Consider the following 19,374-nt stretch of genomic DNA (forward strand, 5'->3'; position numbering starts at 1 on the left):
TCAACTTTTAGGTACTTATTTAAGGCTCAAAGGAAGGTGCACCATAAGCCACAAACCACTTGCTTTGAAACCTGTAGGGAAAACCACTCAATATGAAACCACGTCTCGTGGCATAGTGACCACCCTTATCAGTGCCCACCCCACCCCCGACTCTCCAAAACCAAAGCTTAAAAAACGGTACCACAATCCTCCTTTTAAATCTACCTCTGAAATAACTGCCAAATTTACAGCAACTACTGATGATCTCAAAGTCAGGAAAAGAGAAACAGAAAAATAAAACACAAAAAGGCAGCGGGAACACAGGAAACACCCTTTGGACCAAACTGACTTTTAAAATACCACGAGAAGAAAAGAAATCATTTCTAGCAATACCATCAACTGTCTGAGGTCAAGGAGGGAACGGCTCCTGCAAAATTCCAAGCTCTCCATGATTGATAGCTAAACTATTTCTTGCCACAGCTACACAAGGCATTTAATATTATGTCCATTTTAAGGTTGAGGAAACTAAGTCACAGAGAGGTTGCAACTTGTCCGTGGTCAGCGGAAGTCTCTGGGTATTTGGTCATACACTAGGTAACTAAGAACTAAGAGAGGGTTATGACAACATAGAGTTAAGGGCTCACGTTGTGGAATCTCAGAGGCCTGCTTTTATTCCTAGCTCTGCCACATCCCAGATGGGTGATGTGGACAATCTCCTTCACCTCTTGATGCCTGAGCTTTCTCATTCGTAATATGGACAATACTAGTATCTCCCTCACAGACTATTTAACGACTAATATATGTATGGGCTTACCAGAAAGTGAAACTAAATGATTCTATTAGAATGATGATTTCGAACCTTAATGAAAAAAATTTTCCAGAGATAAGAAAATTTAAATTTGCAAAGCATCTCACACCAAGTTAATCTCATTTGACCTTGTAGGTGGGACAGACATCACTGTCCCTTTCTAGAGAAGAGAATATTGAGTATCTGAGCGGTTACTTATTCACACCTCTCTGTGGAATGATAATTGTTTGCTTATTCACTCTTTTTTCCCTCCATCTTCCACCCCACCTCTGAGCTTGGTGAAAGAGGGGATGGACCTTGCAGGTTGTGGGGCGTGTGTGTGTGTGTGTATGTGTGCGAGCTTTGTTGTTTTCTTTTGGTCATCTCTGTATTACCGAATCATAGCACGGCTTACAGTACATGATTGGTGTTAAATTCTAAAGCACTGGATGTACGCTTGAGTGAATAATGCATGAATACATTTGCCCAGGATGAGGAAGCTAGTAAGCAGCCCAAAAAAAGCAACACCTGAGTCTGCAGACTCGAAGTTCAGAGTCCTCTCCGAAATCCCATGCTGTATTTCCAAATGACAATATTTCATGGAATCACAGACTTTCAGAGAAGGGAAGGACCTTGGAGACCATCTTAGCGAACATTCCCCTTCCGCAGATGAGAAAACAGGAGCTCAGAGAAGTCCCACTACTTGGCCTAAATCACACAGCGGGGAGGTGAGCGGATTGAGTCAGGACCCTGGTTCTCTGCCTCCAGGATCAAGGATGCCGTCCCTGCACCCAGGCAGATTCAAGTTCAGAAAACTCCCCCAGCCTCCACACGTCAGCTCAGACTTAGGAGTGACGGAGCACGGACCTCGCGCACCCAGACTACTGTCTGTGCACAGTTTGTTGCTCAGCGTGCAAAGCAACAGGAGAGACGACTTCTGCTGGGATTTAATTTGAAAGGTGCTCATCATTGCCAGTGGCACAAACTCGCCACCACGACTCTATGAGCTGAAGCCAGCCTCTGCCTGCATATGAATGAGGACAGAGATGGTCTTAACCCACTTAAGTGAGGAGAGCAGACTTCTTCCCAGTTTCTGAAGCACCCAGATCACCCTGGGCTCTAGCCTGGATTCTAGGGTTGGGGGCACTGGCCGAAGCTTGAGGTCTGGGACATTTCAGAAAGGCTGGCTCTGTAGCCTCAGATAATATGGCGCATGCTGGTAGTAAAGCCTTTCTTTCATGATGCAAATGTCAAGTTTCTAATGTGCTACGTCCATGTTAGCACACAGGAAGACACACTTCGAATCACCTGTGGACATGCTTTAGCGTTTCAACAGAGTAGTGAAGAGAAAACGTCAATGGACAACAGCCCTGGAGAGCACATCCTTGTTGGCTTTTGCTCTGGTCTGAACCTGGCCTAGATGAGCACACCCATCTCTGGGTACCTATTTGCATGTGTGTCCAGGTGAAGATTACAACAGAAGCCACACCTAATCTTTCACACAATAGGTCCCAAATCAATGTTTATGATCTTCCAATTATGCCTATCCTGTACTTTCTCTTTTGTAGCACTTATACCGTGTGTGTGTGTGTGTGTGTGTGTGTGTGTGTGTGTGTGTGTGTGTTTAATTAATGTACTGCTATGAGAGCAAGGACGATGTTTGTTTTACTCGCCATCGTGTCATCTGCCTTAAACCCAGTGCTGGGCCTCTAGCTGGTGCTGAATAATTATTTGAGGATTAAATAAAGGAAGGAAGGAATAACTAGATGACCAGGGGCCTGACTTCTGGATTAAAACTCCATCATTTAATTAACCATGTGACCTTGGTTAAATCTTATATTTAATTTTAGAGCTAGAAAGGATCTTACAAATCAGCTTGTTGGATGACTGCAAACTTTTTGTTTTAGCAGTGGAATCCCGGGAAGAGCATAGGTGAAATATGAACACAGAAGCAGATGCAAACTTTCTTTTGTATAAGGGCCAACTTTCAAACTCGGATTTGACTGTTCAGCACAGAATCACAGACATCTGCAGCTGGTAGCAAATTCGTGAGTCATCCATCCCTAGTCCACGATGCCACGGTGCGCAAAGGAGATATGCCCACTTTCATGTCAAATACACAGAAGACGTAAGACCTCAATTCACGGCTTCCCAGCTACAGGTTAGGACTGTTTCCTCCACCATGCTTCCTCGTCTCCTATTTCAGTTGGCCCAGAAGTGTTCCTTGACCTTAAGACGAAGCTTAAGCTGTCTTAGAGAGAGCTCTAGAGAGTTTTTTGCATTCTCCAATTTACTTAAGTCCACATTTTTCGTGTCCTTATGATACAAGGCAGAAGAAAAATCACTCTGGGGATCCAGAAATGAATTATATATAATTCCTGGCCTCACAGAGTTTCCAGTAAGGTGAAAGAGAAATACAAGAATGGTATTTCTCCAAATGGTTGACAACTAAAGAGGTGTAAGTGTAGAGAGCTGTGGAAATATCAAAGAGAGGTGATCAAGTAGAGTGGGGAGAGTCCAAGATGGTTTCTTAGACCCTCAAAGAGGAAGAATTTGGGGCTAAGTCCTTTTGGGACGAGTAGGATTCCCAAAGCCCAAAGACCAGTTCGGACTTGCTCAAGAAAGAGGTATTCATTGACAGTCCCTACTTGTTTCCAAATGTGTGAATATATCTGGGTAGGACATTTGCTATATTAATGGCATCTGCAAAACAACACAGCCTACACCTGATGTAACTGACTAAAAACACTGTCTGTGACTATGGATGCAGATAAACCAGGGCTTGAATCCCAGTCCCACCACTCACAGACTGTGTGACTTTGGACAAGTTATTTCACCTAGCAGAAGCCCAGTTACCCCTTCTATAAAGTGGAGAAAACAAATAGATGCTATCTCTGATGTTACTGGAAGGTTTAATGAGACAGTGTACAAAGTACTAAGCACCATGCCCCGCACAGAGTAGTAAGTACTCAAAAAATATTAGCTATTCTCACTCACCATTGCTAATCTCTTGCACAATGTAATAAATTAAATAGATGGATAAATTAATAAATAAATAGATAAATTAATAATGAAAAAGTACATAACAGACTTGGCTCAGACGCTCCTCCATACAGCAAGGCCCATGCCAATGTGTGACCCCCCAAAAGCACTCAGTGAATGAAAAGCAAAGGCAAGCTTAGCCCAGCTCTTACCTGTATATTTTATATCTGGTTGTAAATCCTTGACGGTGTCTTTCCACAAAGGATAGGTAGCTCCTGGAGTGGTGGAAAGGCCCCCTGTCTGAAATAAGCCAATCAAATTCCTTGGAGACATGTTGGTCTGTCCCAGCTGGTTCCTGGTGGGAGGGCTGCACTGAGATACGGCCCCATACAAACAGGAAGTAGAGGAGCTCAACAAACCTCCAGTTCATGCTTTTCTGCCGGCCTTTTTCCTCTCATTCTTGCTCCATTCTGTGGAGTCCTATGAAGAAAAGAATAAAAAAGAGAGAGAAAGAAAGAGGAAACAAAAGAGGGAGAGAGGAAAGGGGGGAGGGTGAAGCAAAATAAAAGGAAGAGAGAGAGAGAGACAAAGGAAAATTTTTTAAAATGCTCTTAACACATCATCATAATCCTTTACATCAGTAGAGTGTGTCAGGGTTTACAAAAATCAGTGCAGTTTCTGGTTAAGAGCGTGGCATCTATGGACATCTGGGCTTGCATCCCTGCTTTGTTGTTCACATGTTCTGTGAACACGCATGAACACGTACAAACTGCTGAATCTCTTAGGGATGCAGTTTCCTCATCCATAAAACAGAGGACGGGCTTAAGCGCCTGTATCTTGGCACCTGGCACATCATAGGTATTCAAGGCATAAGTGTTGAAAGAGTGAAGTGAATGAATGCAGAAACAGAGTCTCCTACAGCCAGGAAAGAACTTGGAGATAGAACTCCAGTATCCATCCCACCCGCTATCTTCACAAACAACCCGAGTCTCACAGCAGGGACTCGGTGAATGAGAATCCCTTTCTCTCCTCCTCTCCCACAGACATGCACCAACTGAAGACAGGCTTTGCTTTTGCATCATCAGGTGAGTACAAAAAGTCTTGGGATGCATCATGATCACGACTATCCGGGTTGAATACCTTACAGGTGGAGAGTTTATGCAGTTCATTTGAACGCATTTCTACAATGCTTAGTGGACTGTCTCCTTCACCCCAAGGAAATGTAACTAGAGGATCCACCCATCAGTGACTCTGAGCCTCGAGGTTCTCTCGTACTCAGAAGGGGAACTAAAAGCCAAAGAACTAGTGGGGTCTTGCCCGCCTCTTTTTTCGGTGGTAGCACAGCACTGGGGTGCCATGTTGGAGAAATGCTTAAGACTAAGGGAGAGCTTCAGTAGGGGCTCCTGGGAAAATTTACAAGTTTTGTTTTTATCATCACATCATCCTACTTGCTAGTTTAACACTGTGCTGTGTCCACCACCCCACTTAGTCTAGAAGAGCTTATCTTACTCTACATTGAAAGGTAGCTGGGAATGCAGGCTCTATCAATTATAAACTGTATTATTTCAGGCAAGTGATTTCACTTCCTGGGCCTCAGTTTCCTTGTCTGTAAAATGTAGTTAACCATAGCACCTACACCCAGAACTAGTATGAGAATGAAATGACACCGTTTATGTCAAGTGTCCCATGAAGCACCTGACACTCAGGAAGTGCTCAATAGATGGCATCAATGATGATGAGGATACAGGTAATGATAAATCTTGATGGTGATGATGTCCACACAGTCCCTGCTGGGAGCGTCTTTGCTCCTACAGTCCCCACTGCCCCACCAAATCCTGTTTATCTTTCAGTAGCCAGTTGAGGTCAGGTCCTCAAAGGTCATTTCCTTTTTCTATTCCTCTCAAAAATTGTTAGATGTTCCTTTCTTTCAGCTCTCATTGCTCCTTTATATAACTGTATGTTAGTACTTACTATCTTTCATTGTACTTATTTGTTTGTGTCCATTTTGCTCATGGGACTGTGAGTCTTTAACTGGCAAGAATCTTTAAAAGACTGTTTCTATATACTGCTGGCTGTGTGACTCTGGACAGTCATGGCCTCTGTCTAGATCTGATTTTTATGTCTAACATTTAAAAACATGGTGAGGACAAACCAATTTGTCGAGTGGAAAACCACATAGCAACATGAAGAAATATGATCCCTTACTTGTCTACTCTTCCAACTGAAAATGGGAAGAAAGTCAAGCTAAGAAAGAGAGAAAATCAAAAAAAGAGAGGGCTTCCCTGGTGGTGCAGTGGTTGAGAGTCCGCCTGCCGATGCGGGGGACACGGGTTTGTGCCCCGGTCTGGGAAGATCCCACATGCCGCGGAGCGGCTGGGCCCGTGAGCCATGGCCGCTGAGCCTGCGCATCCGGAGCCTGTGCTCCGCAACGGGAGATGCCACAACAGTGGGAGAGGCCACAACAGTGAGAGAGGCCCGCGTACCGCAAAAAAAAAAAAGAGAGAGAGAGAGATGTGAATTTCCGGCCCAATTGGCGATTTCTCTCCGTGGTCCGACTGCACCATTTTATTATGGGTAGCTACAAAAATCTACTTGGCACTGCAGGCCCCAGCTGTCGGGGGCAAAGGAAAAAGGCATGTGAGCAGAGGAGTGGGCTGGCAGAAGCTGTGGCCTCAGGTTTTGTTCAGAGCCTAAAACAAAGACGTACATGTGGAGTGCAGAACTGTAACAGCTCCAGCTGCCAAAACCGTCTGCCGGAGCCCACCTGAGCGGCAAGCAGGGGGTGGAGGCGATTGTTCAGAGATCCCGGCGGGGAGCTACAGCACACTGAAATCACAGCGTGTCACCCATCCAGCCCTTCTGCGTGGCTTCTGCTGTAAGTGGGTGCAGGGTGGGAGCCTGGGAGAGAATGCCTGGCTGTTAGACTGTTTGCAAGGGAACAGGATTCGGAACACTGCAGCTTTCAAAAGTGAAACAAGGCTAGACATGGAACAGCAGCGTATGTGTGTGTGTGTCTGCGCGTCGGAGGGTAAGACCTCAGCCCCGAGCCCTAGAATTTGCTGAAATTTGAAAGATGGAACCCAGTGCTTTCATTCTGGCAGCCATTTTGCCACCTAAGGGACATCTTTGCTTGTCCCAATGGAGGGGATGCCACTGGCATCTAGTGGGTAGAGGACAGGGACGCTGCTGCACATCCTACAGGGCACGGGATGGCCCCTCCCCCCACGACAAAGACTATTGGACCTAAAATGTCAGTGGAGCAAAAGTTAAATCCTGCTCTAATCCAACTCCCTACAAGATCAGGACCTGAGTGGCTGACTGGGCTAGACTCCTGTCTTCCAGCTCCTGGTTTTCATGCTGCCACACTGTCTTGGCCAGGCAGTGGGCCAAGACGGGTCGGTAGCTGTGTCTGAACCTCCTTTGTAGCTGGGGTCTACGATACAATCTACATCTCAGCAAGTACACATGACTGCTTCACGGAAGAAGTCTGAATACATCTCTGCTGGCTCAGAAAATCACAATAATCCACAGAACACTAAAAATGAACATGGAAGTTTCTGTGAGGTGCATTTGAATAGAAATGGACATTTTGTTGGGCAAGAGCAAGGATTAGTATGTATGTTACCTAAATATTGTCATATCATGACAGACACAGTGATTCCCATTCTGTAAAAAGGCCCAAATTAGCACCAACTGTACTGGAGACTTGGGTTAATATAAGGGTCCCATGACTGATATGTATGGAGCACCTATTGTGTACTTGGACCGAAAAATGTCTGTTCTCTTGGCAGTAGCCGAAGCATCCGATCCAGACTAGATGTTAACAAAGGTTTCTTCCCCGAGGTGGGTACAGCTCTCCCATTTAACAGATGAGCACGTTGGAACTTGAAGACATTAAATAACTTTCCCAAGCTTGCAGGTCCTAAGTATTCAAGAATCTAACCTGTGTATATCTCATTACGGGTATAGTTTCCACTATATCCCCACCCTCACCCCACCCAGCTGAAATTAGATCCTGCCCTCTAGAGATTCAAAATATTGTGGAGGAGTCACACCGAGGCCTGAGGAATTCTAGTATGAAACAGGTTGTCATAAATACTATAAGCAAAGAAAAATGTCCCGTGGAAGAACAGAGGCCAGAGATAATGTTTCCGACCAAGAGACCTGGAAAGGACCCTTACAAGAGGTGGTATTTGAGCAGGGCCTTCGTAGCATGTAAGCTTTTGGTGAGCAGAGATGAGCAAAAGGGAATTTTAGCAGAGCAAGTGCCATACAACAAGTCTTGGGGGTGAGTGAGGGCAGAGTGATGGAGGGTGTGCCCAGAGTAGCACCCAGGTGGCAGAGGCTTTAGTGAGATTTTAGGACCCATGTAGGGCCTTCAAGCACCTGTATCTCCCTCTGAATCCCTCAAGCAAGGACTGTATATTTCATTTCCATGCTATCCACCAAGGGCAAAGCACTGTAGATGTTCAACAAATTCATTCATTCATCCATTAACAGGTTTAGCTGGAAATTAAACAGTGAGCAGGGCTTCTTCTCTGTTGGGCTGGGAGAAGTAAACAAATGAGCAGTAAATGTACATGTGACGGTGAGCAGTGCTCTAAAGAAAACCAAAGCAGATAAGACGGGATTGAGAGTGAGGCTGCTGCTTTACATACAAGGTGTTGAGGAAAAGCTGCTCTGATGAAGTCACCTTTGAGAGGCGACCTGAAGAAAGTGAAGGAGTGAGCGATGCAGAGCTTCAGGGAAAAAGAAACGTCAGTGGAAGGAGAGGAAAGAGAGGGTCAGCAACGGTTTGCATTTTGATACAGTCAGAGGCCAAGTTGTATTTCAGTCTCCTGCAGGGAGCTTACAGTTTAGTTGCGATGCAGGTCAGTTGGAGGAGGGAATCACCAATCCATTAACTGAGCACTTACTATGTGCTGCTTTACACATGTGACCTTGTTGCAGTACGAAGAGGTTATGGTCCCCATTTACATGTGGGGGGAGGGGACACTAAGGTCCGGAAAGGCTAAGTAACTGGCCCACCATCACAGAGCTGGCAAATGGCAGTTAGAACTGGAGGCTGTGCTGTCCACGTTGGGAGCCACTGACCACGTGTGGCTACTAAGCATTTGAAATACGGCTCGTCCAAATCGAGACGTGCTGTAAGTACGAAATACACACCCACCGGATCTCAAACACTTAGAGGAACCGGCTGTAAAATATCTCACGGATATTTTATGTTGGCTACATGTCAAAATAGTACTATTTTGGATGTACTGGAGTAAATACAATATGTTATTAAAATACGTTTCACCTGTTTCTTTTTAATTGTTTTAATGTGGCTGCTAAAACTTTAAAATTACGCATATGGATGGTATTCTATTTTCACTGGGTAAGACAGGGCTCAAACGAACGTTTTCCGCTCTGTGACACCACCTGGAAAGGTCACTCATCCATCTCCTTTTGTTTTGCTTGTTTTTTATCTTGTTTTTAAGGTATAGTTGATTTACAATGTTGTGTTAGTTTCAGGTGTACAGCAAAGTGATTCAGTTACACATACATGTATATCTATTTTTTTCAGATTCTTTTCCCTTATAGGTTATTACAAAATATTGAGTGTAGTTCCGTTCCCTGTGCTATACAGGAGGTCCTTGCTGGTTATCTATTTTATATATAGTAGTGTTATATGTTAATCAAAAACTCCTAATTTATCCCACCCCCCCTTCCCCTTTGGTAAGCATAAGTTTGTTTTCTATGTCTGTGGGTTTATTTCTGTTTTGTATATAAGTTCTTTTGTATCATTTTTTTAGATTCCTTCTCCTTGCTTTTATTAACATTTGGAGAACCCAAATTCACTCCCCACTATGACTGATTGAGCACTTGCCCCCTCCCTTCAAAATCAACAAACAAACAGTAAATACATTTCAAATAAAAACTCCCATGCTCACAGCCACGTCTCTCCATCCCCAAATCGCAGGGACAGCCCTGGATATCCACCACCATGAATTTTAGAACTGTTGTTTTTCCAACATTCATAAAGGGCACATCCTGCCACTGCGTTTTAGAGCCTGTGAAAGAGAGGCTGGTTCTATTTCCGAGCACCGTCCTTGACCTGACTGTGACCTTCCGTGAGTCACAGGCCGGCTGCTGTGAGGGGCTCTGGTTGGCGTGGAGCTGCGGACGTGGGCTGAAGCACGGAGAGCACGTCAGCTGAACCGTGCTATATATACACGCCTGCAGTGTCATTAAGGGAACGGGTTCATCCCACACGGAGCACATTCTCTAATTGTTGCCATTGTAAATTACTTACATCCGAGGAGCACACACCGGAGACAGAGAGGAGAGATGGGCCTTCCAGTAGCAGTATCACCAGCTTCCCCTCTGGAGTTTCCTACAGGGACTGCTGGGCCGTAGCTCACATTCAGGCCAGAGAGTGGAAGGGGATGCTTGCTCTGTCCCCATCCCTGGGGCCCTGAGGCTGATGACCCGATCTGAGATCACCCACAGTGCCTGCATGCTAAGCCTGGGTCAACCTGAGGAGCTCATCCAGGCTTCCAGATAAGACATCTCCCAGGAGATACAAAGCTACAAAGCTGGGTGACCTTGAGCACATTAATAAACCCCTTTGCCTCAGTTTCCTCATCTGTAAAATTCAGGCAGTAATAGGAGGATGAGTACCTCCTAGGGTTCAGATAAAAATTAAAATAGGACTTCAAATACAATTATTTTAGTCTAGTTTTGAGCCAACACCAAGACAATAGTTATTATATTCTAAAGAGGGGTGCCTGACCACTATACAGGACGTATAAAAAAGGGGGCCAAAAGGCACTTTTTGAGATTCTTAACCTCTCACCCACAGGATAACAGAGTGAGATGTCGGGATCTCCAGTGGAGTCTGAGGGAGAACGGCCTGCCTGCTGTGAATCCCCCTGCCCACTCCCACAGCTCCAGGGGAGAGTCAGGGGAGTAGCCCTGCACCTCAAGCTTCAACAAGACCCCACAAAGAACGTGATAAATGTCCCAGAAGCTTGGAGGAATATGGCAGATTGGTGTCTGACTCACACGGCAGAAATCTAAAAAAAGAATTCTACAGAGGGAATTCTGCAGAGGGCTGAAACCTGGCGGCAGAGTAGAGGCTGCAAATTGGGAAGTGCTGAGCTCCTGTGTAAAAGGAATGTTTCCCTCATGGATCGGAGGTGGGCTACATGCAAGAGAAAGCTAAAGTGAGGGAAAGGGCACGCCAGCGTGAATGAAAAATGCTGCCTGCCACGTTAGTAAACAAAGGATGTTGTGGCCATCAAGCCACTACGGCCCCCTCAACCGAAGGTGCGCCCTGACGGACTCAGGATGGGAGAGCACAGGATACTGGCCTTAGACAGCTAAGGTGCATATCAAAGGAATGATTCCAATGAGCCCAGGCTCTTGCACCTTGAGATACCTCAAGTCAAATTCATTAACTTGAGGTATCCGGTTTTCTTTGGTAATCAGTAATCTTTCGAAGTTCCAACCACCTGTTCTTTGTTGCAAAAATTCTTATACAACCTGGTTCCTCCCTCACCTCTTTGGAGCAATCTCTCAGAGCTCTCTGAGGGGCTGTGTCCCACGCTCAAGTCCTCAGTTTTGTCCACCAAATGAAACATGATTCTCAACTTTGAGGTTGTGCGTTTTTTTTTTTTTTTTCAGGTGACACCAGTAAGGGGAAAGTGGGATTGGCCTGACATTGATCAAGGGTCCAAGGAATGAGTGGTCGGAAAGCAGTGGAAAAGACGTGTATTTTCCTTCATCAAAAGAATCACAAGTGAGAGATCTCAGGGAAGAACGAAAGCTCCAAAGATACCCACCAAATGTTGTAAGTTAAAAAGGTTGGAATTAAACGCCTGCTAAGCCCGCAGAGAACTGATGCACACCTGTCAAAAAAGTACTAGTACTACCTCCTATCTCTCCATCCTTCACCAAATCCCGCACCTTGAAGAAATCAAGATGAAGGCTAGCAAGAAGGAGGAGATAGGACAAAATCATTGGGAAAAGACAGGAGAAACTGGAGGAAAGTTAAGTTTCCACTTTAAATGAAATTTGATTTACTTTGTAACACACTGAACTGGAAACTTTAACTACTGAACTGAGACTATATGTGATAAGCAGAGGTGAATAGAAAATTGTTGAACATAATTTGGAAAAATCATGGACTTGCCTTAACTTTCATCCAAATGCCAGAGGAAACCCGATAAAAGTAAGTTTAAACAGAGTGAGAGAAGAATTAAGTTTTTTAATTTGTCTTTGTTTTTGTTTATTTCCTGATCTTACTCTGAATCCTATTTGGTCAAAGAAAAGATTTCACGTATTAAAATGCTTAACTCAGTGTCCAGCTCAATGTAAAAGTTCAATGAACTCCAATTAGTATTTACTAATCAGGGCACAGGAGCAGGAAAAAATATCAGAACTTCTAGTCACGTGTTTATCATCTAAATTCAGTGTCAGCCCAAATATCAGACAGTCACAAGTCACCAATGATACTGGAATGAAGAATGCGAGCCCTACAGCATGAAGAAGCTGGGCTCCATCTTCCCTTCACTTTCAGTGTCTTGTGATGCCCTGGCATTTATCTGTGCCTAGTGATATGCAGTTTACAATTATGTTATCTGATTTTAACTAAACCAACTCTCACAAAGTAAGTAAGTGGCTTAAAAACTAAACCAACTCTCACAAAATAAGTAAGTGGCTTAAAAAGAATCTGTGGATGACGTTAATGATAATAATTCAACCCAACGTGAGCAAGAAAACGGTAGAGGACCAGCCACATCACAATGCCAAACCCAAACAATAAGGATCAAATCATATTTTTCAAGAATTGTCCAGAAAACTCCCATTTGAAAAGATACATGCATCCCAATGTTCACAGTAGCACTATTTATGATAGCTAAGGCATGGACACAACCCAAATGTCCATTGACAGATGAATGGATAAAGAAGATGTGGTATGTGTGTGTATATATATACATACATACACACACTGTATATACACACACATATATGTGTATATATGTATATATTGACACACACACACATATATATATATATATATATAATGGAATATTACTCAGCCAGAAAAAAAGAATGAAATAATGCCATTTTCAGTAACATGGATGGACACAGAGATTATCGTATTAAGTAAATCAGAAGGCGAAAGATACATATCATATGATATCACTTATATGTGGAATCTAAAAAAATGACACAAATGAACTTACTTACAAAACAGAAATAACCTCACAGACACAGAAAACAAACTTACGGTTACCAAAGGGGATAGCAGCATGGTGGAGGGATAAATCAGGAGTATGGGATTAACATATACACACTATTATACATAAAAGAGGTAAACAACAAGGACCTACTGTATAGCACAGGGAACTACACTCAATATCTTGTAATAGAACCTATAATGGAAAAAACTCTGAAAAAGAATATATATATATATGTGAATATATATATGTATAACTGAATCACTTTACTGTACACTTGGAACTAATACAACATTGTAAATTAACTATACTTCAATTTTTAAAAAGTCATTGACAAATTAAAATTATCACTGAAAAAACCCCAAAAGAATTGGCCAAAACAATTTGAGATGATCAAGAGGACTAATTAAAATATGGATTTACATATACAATTATTAATGCTGATCCTTGCTCTAAGGGAACACTGAGCACTGAGGAGCTGTGATATTAGCTAGTGAAGGTAACATGCATAAATAATTCAGGTACATACATTAATAGGGAGGTATGTAGTCAAAATTTTTTACTGGGTATATGTGTGTGGTTAAAAACAAGCCTAGAACCACTGGACTGAGTGTTCATTATAACGTGCATAGTTTATATTATTATTTTCAACCACATAATCAATATCTCTAGGAAATCCCATAGGCTTTTCAAAATCAAAGTATCCCAAATGAAAGCCATCATCACTCTCTCAAATTTCCCCTTCTCATGGTCCACATTCAGGTGAATCACACAGTCTCCCAAATCATGCCTGTGGTAAGCCTGAGACTTTTCCCAAATTCCTCCTCTACCCTATTCAACCATCTCCACCACCAAGACCACCATCACCACCATCTCCACATCCTGTCAATTCCCTTTGTTTTCATATTCATCCACTTCTCCTGACAACTTTATCCTTCTCCTGTCTTCCCTGTAAACCTCAGTGTGGTCCTTTACTTTTCCTCCCTCCCCTTATATCCTTTGCTTCAGAAATCCATTCTCTCTTGCTATCTGCCATTCAAAAATAGCGCTCTGATTTGGACTATCACAGTCATCTTCCTGCTGGTCTTCCTGTTTCATGTATCAATATCTCTGCCACCTCCATCCTAAACACCACTCTAGTTGCCAGAGTGATCTTTCTAGATACAGATATGACTATGACACTCCCCTAGTTAGACAGATTTAACAATTCCTTACTGATCACCTTGCCTCTTAGTCTTGCATTCAATGTTCATGAGCTGGATCCTCTGTATACTAAGCTTTTCTACTTAACTTTTCCACCTCCCACCCTCAAGTCACCCTGTTCTCTAGATTCTCTCCCCCAGTGCACTGACTGAATACACTACAAATCATCATACTTTACTACCTCTGCGCATTCTGTTCTTACAATGCCCATTCCCAGTGCCCACCTTTACAATGGGTTACTCATAATTTACATTATATTTCAATGCCTTAGTAAGAGTGAGTGGGTGACTACCCTGCACCTACTATATGATAGATAATGTGCCAGACTGTTTCATATGCTCCATGGCTTTAAATCCACAGAACTATCCTTTGAGACAGATAACATATTTCTATTTTGCAGATGATAAAATGGAGACTCTTCTTAAAATATATAGTTATTCTCGCAATGTGAAATTATTTAAAATGGCAGAACTGAACTTCAAACTTAGCCAGTTCTAAGTTCTATGACTCAGTGCTTTAATATACAAAGCTAAAGACCCACATCATCCTTAGTTGTAGTTTTCCTGTTTTGACAATCATGAACAACCACAAATTAACTGTAAGTATATTAATGAAGAGAATGGCCAATAAGTCAAACGGAGGCATACAACTTCTGGAAATGTTGAATCTAAGGAAGGCCATGACAATCTGAAAGAAAATGGAAATATGTGGAATACTTAGTTTTGTGATTTTGGGGGATCCTTAATACGATTTTTTTCATAATTAATAATATAAGTTACATATAGCATCTTTTTCTTCATAAATATTTCATTTGGAGGCAAATGAAATATTTGGAAATGTGAAGATCTAAATTCAGTGAAGCTGCCTTTTAAGTGTTCCTTCAAAATCCTCAACAGTCTCTGCAGGAGATATTTCAAAAAGGAAAGTGAAATTAACATTTTAGAATGTCTTTTCTTAGCCAGTTTGGAAAAATCCAAGAAATATTTGTAGAGTCCTTACTATTTTAATTAGCTCTCACAGCCCAGAGTAGGAGGGGGGCACAAAAATGGACAAAGTAAACATAATGGGTGGAACCAGAGAGTTGGCAGCGCATGAAACACCTTTGGGGGGAGACCTTCAAGATGGCGAAGGAGTAAGATGTGAAGATCACCTTCCTCCCCACAAATACAACAGAAATACATCTAAATGTGGAACAACTCCTACAGAACACCTACTGAACACTGGCAGAAGACCTCAGACTTCCTGAAAGACAAGAAACTCCCCACGAACCTGGCCATGTGGCTGACAGGGTCTTGGTGCTCCAGCCGGGTGTCAGGCCTGTGCCTCTGAGGTGGGAGAGCCAACTTCAGGACATTGGTCCACCAGAGACCTCCCGGCTCCACGTAATATCAAATGGTGAAAGCTCTCCCAGAGATCTCCATCTCAACACTAAGACCCAGCTCCACTCAACGACCAGCAAGCTACACTGCTGGACACCCTATGCCAAACAACTAGAAAGACAGGAACAAAACCCCACCCATTAGCAGAGAGGCTGCCTAAAATCATAAGATCACAGGCACCCCAAAATATACCACCAGATGCGGTCCTGCCCCCCAGAGAGACAAGATCCAGCCTCATCCACCAGAACATAGGCACCAGTCCCCTACACCAGGAAGCATACACAACCCATGGAACCAATCTTAGCCACTGGGAGCAGACACCAAAAACAACGGGAACTACGAACCTGCAGCCTGCGAAAAGGAGACCCCAAACACAGTAAGTGAAGCAAAATCAGAAGACAGAAAACACACAGCAGATGAAGAGTCAAGGTAAAAACCCACCAGACCAAACAAATGAAGAGGAAATAGGCAGTCTACCTGAAAAAGAATTCAGAGGAAAGATAGTAAAGATGATCCAAAATCTTGGAAATAGAATGGAGAAAATACAAGAAACGTTTAACAAGGACCTAGAAGAACTAAAGAGCAAACAAACAATCATGAACAACACAACAAATGAAATTAAAAATCCTCTAGAAGGAATCAATAGCAGAATAACTGAGGCAGAAGAACGGATAAGTGACCTGGAAGATAAAATAGTGGAAATAACTACCACAGAGCAGAATAAAGAAAACAGAATGAAAAGAATTGAGGACAGTCTCAGAGACCTCTGGGACAACATTAAACACACCCACATTTGAATTATAGGGGTCCCAGAAGAAGAATAGAAAAAGAAAGGGACTGAGAAAATATTTGAAGAGGTTATAGTTGAAAACTTCCCTAATATGGGAAAGGAAAGAGTCAATCAAGTCGAGGAAGTGCAGAGAGTTCCATACAGGAAAAATCCAAGAGGAAACACACCAAGACACTATCGATCAAACTATCAAAAATTAAATACAACGAAATAATATTAAAAGCAGCAAGGGAAAAGCAACATTAACATACAAGGGAATCCCCGTAAGGTCAACAGCTGACCTTTCAGCAGAAACTCTGCAAGCCAGAGGGGAGTGGCAGGACATATTTAAAGTGATGAAAGTAAAAAACTACAACCAAGATGACTCTACCCAGCAAGGATCTCATTCAGATTCGATGGAGAAATTAAAAGCTTTACAGACAAGTAATAGCTAAGAGAATTTAGCACCACCGAACCAGCTTTACAACAAATGCTAAAGGAACTTCTCTAGGCAGGAAACACAAGAGAAGGAAAAGACCTGCAATAACAAACCCAAAACAATTAATAAAATGGTGATAGGAATACACATATCAATAAATACCTTAAATGGAAATGGATTAAATGCTCCAACCAAAAGACATAGACTGGCTGAATGGATACAAAAACAAGACCCTTATAGCTGTCTACAAGAGACCCATTTCAGACCTAAGACATATCCAGACCGAAAGTGAGGGGATGGAAAAAAATATTCCATGCAAATGGAAATCAAAAGAAAGCTGGAGTAGCAATTCTCATATCAGACAAAACAGACTTTAAAATAAATAAGGAAACCCAAGCTTTAAAAGATACATTAAACAAGATGGAATTGATACTTATAGAACATTCCATACAAAAACAACAGAATACACTTTCTTCTCAAGTACTCATAGAACATTCTCCAGGATAGATCATATCTTGGGTCACAAATCAAGCCTTGGTAAATTTAAGAAAAGTGAAATTGTATCAAGTATCTTTTCAGACCACAACGTTATGAGACGAAATATCAATTACAGCAAAATATCTGTAAAAAATACAAACACATGGGGGCTAAACAATACACTACTAAGTAACCAAGTGATCACTGAAGAAATCAAAGAGGAAATCAAAAAGGTCCTAGAAACAAATGACAATGAAAACACGACGACCCAAAATCTACGGGATGCAGCAAAAGCAGTTCTAAGAGGGAAGTTTACAGCAATCCAATCCTACCTCAAGAAACAAGAAACATCTCAAATAAACAACCTAACCTTACACCTAAAACAATTAGAGGAAGAAGAACAAAGAAACCCCAAAGTTAGCAGAAGGAAAGAAATCATAAAGACCAGATCAGAAATAAAAGAAAAAGAAATGAAGGAAATGATAGCAAAGATCAATAAAACTAAAAGCTGGTTCTTTGAGAAGATAAACAAAATTGATAAACCATTAGCCAGAGTCATCAAGAAACGAAGGGAGAAGACTCAAATCAATAGAATTAGAAATGAAAAGAGAGAAGTAACAACTGACACTGCAGAAATACAAAGGATCACGAGAGACTACTACAAGCAACTATATGCTGATAAAATGGACAACCTGGAAGAAATGGACAAATTCTTAGAAAAGCACAAACTACTGAGACTGAACCAGGAACAAATAGAAAATATGAGCAGACCAATCACAAGCACTGAAATTGAAACTGTGATTAAAAATCTTCCAACAAACGAAAGCCCAGGACCAGATGGCTTCACAGACGAATTCTATCATTTGGAGAAGAGCTAACACCTATCCTTCTCAAACTCCTCCAAAATATAGCAGAGGGAGGAACACTCCCAAACTCACTCTATGAGGCCACCAAAACCAGACAAAGATGTCACACAGAAAGAAAACTACAGGTCAATATCACTGATGAACATAGATGCAAAAATCCTCAACGAAACACTAGCAAACAGACTCTAACAGCACATTAAAAGATCATACACCATGATCAAGTGGGGTTTATCCCAGGAATGCAAGGATTCTTCAATATACGCAAATCAATCAATGTGATAAACTATATTAACAAACTGAAGGAGAAAATCCATATGATCATCTCAATAGATGCAGAGAAAGCTTTTGACAAAATTCAACACCCATTTATGATAAAAACTCTCCAGACAGTACACGGAGAGGGAACTTACCTCAATATAATAAAGGCTATATGTGACAAACACACAGCCAACATCATTCGCAATGGTGAAAAACTGAAACCATTTCCTCTAAGATCAGGAACAAGACAAGGTTGCCCACTCTCACCACCCTTATTCAATGCAGTTTTGGAAGTTTAGCCACAGCAATTAAAGAAGAAAAAGAAATAAAAGGAATCCAAATTGGAAAAGAAGAAGTAAAGCTGTCACTGTTTGCAGATGACATGATACTATACATAGAGAATCCTAAAGATGCTACCAGAAAACTACTAGAGCTAATCAATGAATTTGGTAAAGTAGCAGGATACAAAATTAATGCACAGAAATCTCTTGCATTCCTATCCACTAATGATGAAAAATCTGAAAGTAAAATTAAGGAAACACACCCATTTACCATTGCAACAAAAAGAATAAAATACCTAGGAATAAACCTACCTAAGGAGACAAAAGACCTGCATGCAGAAAACTATAAGACACTGATGAGAGAAATTAAAGATGATACAAACAGATGGAGAGATTATACCATGTTCTTGGATTTCAAGAACCAACATTGTGAAAATGACTATACTACCCAAAGCAATCTACAGATTCAATGCAAGCCCTACCAAACTACCACTGGCATTTTTCACAGAACTAGAACAAAATATTTCACAATTTGTATGGAAATATAAAAGACCCTGAATAGTCAAAGCAATCTTGAGAAAGAAAAACGGAGCTGGAGGAATCAGGTTCCCTGACTTCTGACCCCTGACTACAAAGCTACAGTAATTAAGACAGTATGGTACTGGCACAAAATCAGAAATATAGATCAATGGAACAGGATAGAAAGCCCAGAGATAAACCCACGCAC

At 42.1% G+C, this 19,374-nt stretch overlaps 1 protein-coding gene across 1 annotated transcript in view; it reads right to left on the bottom strand.

Moving 5' to 3' along the window:
- BRINP1 (BMP/retinoic acid inducible neural specific 1) overlaps positions 1-19,374 on the bottom strand; it is a 179,284-nt gene that overhangs the window by 120,510 nt on the left and 39,400 nt on the right. Inside the window, exon 2 of the mRNA XM_024762613.1 lies at positions 3,961-4,228. Within this exon, the coding sequence (XP_024618381.1) occupies positions 3,961-4,178 (218 nt within the window). The 5' untranslated portion in view covers positions 4,179-4,228. The remainder of the gene's footprint in view (positions 1-3,960; positions 4,229-19,374) is intronic.

This window comes from Neophocaena asiaeorientalis, unplaced genomic scaffold (assembly GCF_003031525.2).
Source record: "Neophocaena asiaeorientalis asiaeorientalis breed wild unplaced genomic scaffold, Neophocaena_asiaeorientalis_V1.1 scaffold78, whole genome shotgun sequence".
In the NCBI taxonomy this organism is placed as follows: domain Eukaryota; kingdom Metazoa; phylum Chordata; class Mammalia; order Artiodactyla; family Phocoenidae; genus Neophocaena; species Neophocaena asiaeorientalis.